Here is a 4,422-nt window from a genome sequence, read left to right as displayed (position 1 = left end):
GTGGCTTTATAAAACATTTAGTTAAAGTGGGGAATAAAACATGACCTAGTGGATTTATAAAACATTTAGTTAAAGTGGGGACTAAAACATGACCTAGTGGCTTTATAAAACATTTAGTTAAAGTGGGGACTAAAACATGACTTAGTGGCTTTATAAAACATTTAGTTAAAGTGGGGACTAAAACATGACCTAGTGGCTTTATAAAACATTTAGTTAAAGTGGGGACTAAACATGACTTAGTGGCTTTATAAAACATTTAGTTAAAGTGGGGACTAAAACATGACTTAGTGGCTTTATAAAACATTTAGTTAAAGTGGGGAATGAAATGTAAGTCAGTAGTTATTATGGAATATATAAATACATGGTATAGAGAGACAAGTAAGTGACCAGTTGTTATTGTATCCCAGGGATGGTGTGGTCAGAGTGTAAGCAACTGTGGGAAGAGGGAATCAAGGCCTATGTCCGACAGTGGTGGAACTGGTTAGACTTCATCATGTTGTCCCTCTACTTGGCCACTTTCTCCCTCAAAGCTGTGGCATTCTTTCAGATCCAGAGCGACCGTTACGGTCCTAGGGTCCTTGAGCGCACCCGCTGGCCCAACAATGACCCCACACTTATTGCCGAAGGCGTGTTTGCCGTGGCTAACGTCTTCAGCTTCGCACGAGTCATCTACTTATTCCAGACCAATCCGCACCTGGGACCCCTCCAGATCTCCCTCGGCTGTATGATCATCGACATCGCGAAGTTTCTCTTCATCTTCTTCCTCGTCCTGACGTCGTTCGCATGTGGCCTAAATCAGCTGTACTGGTACTACGACACAGAGTTTTGTGAAACGAGGGTTTCTGGGACGGAAAACGCTACTGTTAACTGCTACCGCGACACAGATGCTTTTATCACGTAAGTATTTCTTTCTTTTCTTGAAAACTATAGATTATATCGTGAAAATATATTAATCTTAATTACGTCGAGTAGTTAGGTTTGAATTTCGCGCAAGGTTACACGAGGGCTATTTGCGCTAGTCGTCAAAATGTAGCAGTGATAGACTACAGCGTGGATTTTCAAAATGTGGGCCTGAAACGTTTGAGAACCACTGGTCTAGAGGGAAGGCATCTAGTAAATACTACCAATCGCCAACTCTTGGGCTACTCTTTTACCAACAAAAAGTTGGACTGATCGTAACATTATAACGCCTTTACGGCTGAAAGGGCGAGCATGGTTCGGTGAAAGGATTCGAACCCGTGACCCTCAAATTGCAAATCGATATCCCTAACACCAGGCCATGTCAACACGTTGAGTAGTAACAGGAATTGTGAAGAGTCCCCCGATGGGACAGCGGTAAGTCTACGGACTTACAACGCTAAAATCCGGGGTTCGATTCCCCGCGGAGGACACAGTCCAATATGGCTTTACTCTAAAACAAACAAACCCCTCTGAAGAAGTTCATGTTTTTCTATTATTTGAGTAAATAATAATGACATTTTTAAACTACGGTATTCTTCATCGTTGTTATTTATCTTATTTGTTTGAAACAGTGTAAAACAAAGTGTGGTATCAGGGTAAAAAACGTGAGTCGAGAGTTTTCTTCCGAAATTCTGTGATTGAGATTATTGATTCCTGTCTACAAAGATCTTGTATATATGTGTGTAGTTATAATATAGGCTTAAACCTGTCCTTAAACCTAACAATCAAGCTATATCCCCTAGGAACTGATATTAAAGACTTAGAGTAGTTAGTCGTAGTATGATTTTCATACACACACACACACTCACATACACACAAAACTGTACCGGGCGTAGCCTAGTGGGCGGTGTTCTGGACTGTGAAATCCGTGGGTCTATGGTTCGCGTCTTGTTGCCACAAAATCGCCCCTTGAGTATGTAACCTTGAGTGCGTTATAAGAGTGTCGATCAAATTCCACTGTCTAATTAGAATATTACACGAGTTGACGATGAGTGCGGTTGACTAACTGTCGTCAAATAACAGGTAGCCCTTATGTGACTTCTCGCCATAACTAAAACAACCAGGCAACAGTAAATAAACTAAAAAAAAAATCTCGCGTTTTAGGAAAGACCTCCGTTTTATTAACAGTAGTTAAGCCTTTTTTTACTTTTTTTTCATATACGAGTGCTATTAAAATTTCTTCAAACCACGACACTAATTCATTCACAATAACTTTTATCTTCTTCTTACATTTTCTTTTATCGACTTTTATGCCGCCACAAACAACCTTTTATTTGCCGCCCTTTCTCTGTCACTCTACTTTTTGTGGTTTGGTTTGTTTTGAATTTTACGCAAAGCTACACGAGGGAATCTGAGTTAACTGTCCCTAATTTAGCAGTGATTGGCTAGAGAGAAGGCAGCTAGTCAACACCACCCACCACCGACCTTTGGGCTACTCTTTTACCAACGAATAGAGGGATTGATCGACACATTATAACGCCCCCATGACTGAAAGGGCAAGCATATTTGGTGGTGGGGATTCGAACCCACGATCCACAGATTGCGATTCGAGCGTCCTAACCACCAAGCCATGCCGGGCCCCTTGTTATTGTTATGTGATATTTTTATATTTTTGCCATATTCTTAGTGCCATTATTTTAAAATTTCTATATTTCTGTATCAGATGTTCCTGTGCTCTATACAACATTTTGTAGAGGTTCAAACCCCTGCCAGTACCCTAAAAGAATGTATATATTACCGAGTTGAGAGAAATATCTAAATTTCTTTGAAATAGATTACATTTAGTTTTAAAATTAGTGAAACAATTTGATGAAACGTAAGTAAGTAAAACTTGCACTACGTTAGTCTAATATTATACTTCTGAATAATCAAGGTTTCAGCTTTGAAGTTTGAAATCGCAATTTAAAAATATTTTCAATATTCATTAGCCCCCGGTAGCTCAGCGGTAATCTTGAGGGCTTATCACGCTAAAAATATGGGTTAGGTCCCTGCGGAGGACACAGTGCACGTAGCCCATTGTGAAACTTCGTGCATGAAATACACCAAAATAAAACACAATTTATTGACCAAGTGGCAAACACGTTTATTCTTTAACAAAATATTCCATAGGAAATATTTCATTTGTTGGTATGTGAATTTAATAAACGTGGTTGTTTTTAGGGTATCGAATCCTGGATTTTGGCGTTGCAAGTGCCTAAACCTACCGCTGTCCAACGGGGGACAGATTTTTAAAGACCGAACCTAAGAAATATACAGGTCTTAAATAGATGAACAACTTGGTGTTATTCTTAATTCGCTAATACATTGAATTGCCATGATTTTACATAAATTTCGATTGCAATACGTTTAATTTGCTTCTATTTATCAATTTTCACATTTCCTGTAAACTTTCATTCGCACGTGTGATTGGTAACCTTTAACCTTTCATCAGTTATTTCGTGAGTTCGTTCAATACGTTTCTCTCTCTCTCTCTTTCTCGTTTCGCACTTTGGCGCATGCGGTTTATCATTTTCTACCTTTCTTTGATACCAGGTTTACGTTATCCTGGATACCAGATGTTTTTCTTGCCTGAATATTCTTTATTTATTTCAACTACTTTTCTGTATATAAACCTAGAATTCTACCAAGTGTTTTTTTTTCTGAATAACTCCCCTCTTTGTTTTTTAACTCGTTCCTTTCCTGTTCAACTTTAATCTTACAGTTTGTGACGTTCCACGAATATCAACGATCGTTGTGTGTCTTGAATTGAAGAATTATAGCATGAATAGACGTAGGAGTGTTTCCACTCAGTAGCGTTAGTTGGGGGATATCTCCCCTTAATGTTTCCGTTAAAATTACGCCAATCCATCTTAATGTGTTCCGCTTAAAGTTTGGTATTAGATAGATTACTCAACACCATTGGAGAAAATCGGAACACACTTAAATGTCCCGTAGTGTTTAAAGGAAAACTAATTTCCTTTTTAGGTAATATTCATTTACATTAACGTTTTAAAAGATACGGAAGCACTACAACCCCTCTGGTAAAACTAAGGATAGTAAAACAAAACTACCTAAATTTCTTTCTGTCAGATCCCTTGTTTCGATTTTCCCTGAAAGAAAAAAAAAGATAATAAACTACTTCTAACTTCCACCACCACATCTTGTGGACCCCACTGCCTGAAAGTCATTGGGCACAACACCAAATAAGGCATACAGCTTCATATTTGTTCTCTCACATATTATGTATACATTAAAAGATGTTATAGGTATACTAATATAAACCATTTGACCCGGCTCCGTCATAGATGTGTACTTTAAAACGTGTTATAAGTATTCTAATATAAACCATTTGACCCGGCTCTGTCATAGATGTGTACTTTAAAACGTGTTACAGGTATTCTAATATAAACCATTTGACCCGGCTCTGTCATAGATGTGTACTTTAAAACGTGTTACAGGTATTCTAATATAAACCATTTGACC

The 4,422-nt window shown here is 38.2% G+C and overlaps 1 protein-coding gene across 1 annotated transcript in view; it reads left to right on the top strand.

The window, feature by feature from the left end:
* LOC106474922 (transient-receptor-potential-like protein) overlaps positions 1–2,707 on the top strand; it is a 17,383-nt gene extending 14,676 nt beyond the window's left edge. The window contains exons 5-6 of the mRNA XM_013935621.2: positions 408–897; positions 2,624–2,707. Coding sequence (XP_013791075.2) covers positions 408–897; positions 2,624–2,654 — 521 coding nt within the window. The 3' untranslated portion in view covers positions 2,655–2,707. The remainder of the gene's footprint in view (positions 1–407; positions 898–2,623) is intronic.
* The last annotated feature ends 1,715 nt before the right edge of the window (positions 2,708–4,422 follow it).

The sequence above is a fragment of the Limulus polyphemus genome, unplaced genomic scaffold (genome assembly GCF_000517525.1).
Source record: "Limulus polyphemus unplaced genomic scaffold, Limulus_polyphemus-2.1.2 Scaffold7857, whole genome shotgun sequence".
In the NCBI taxonomy this organism is placed as follows: domain Eukaryota; kingdom Metazoa; phylum Arthropoda; class Merostomata; order Xiphosura; family Limulidae; genus Limulus; species Limulus polyphemus.
This window is presented reverse-complemented; position numbering and strand designations above follow the sequence as displayed.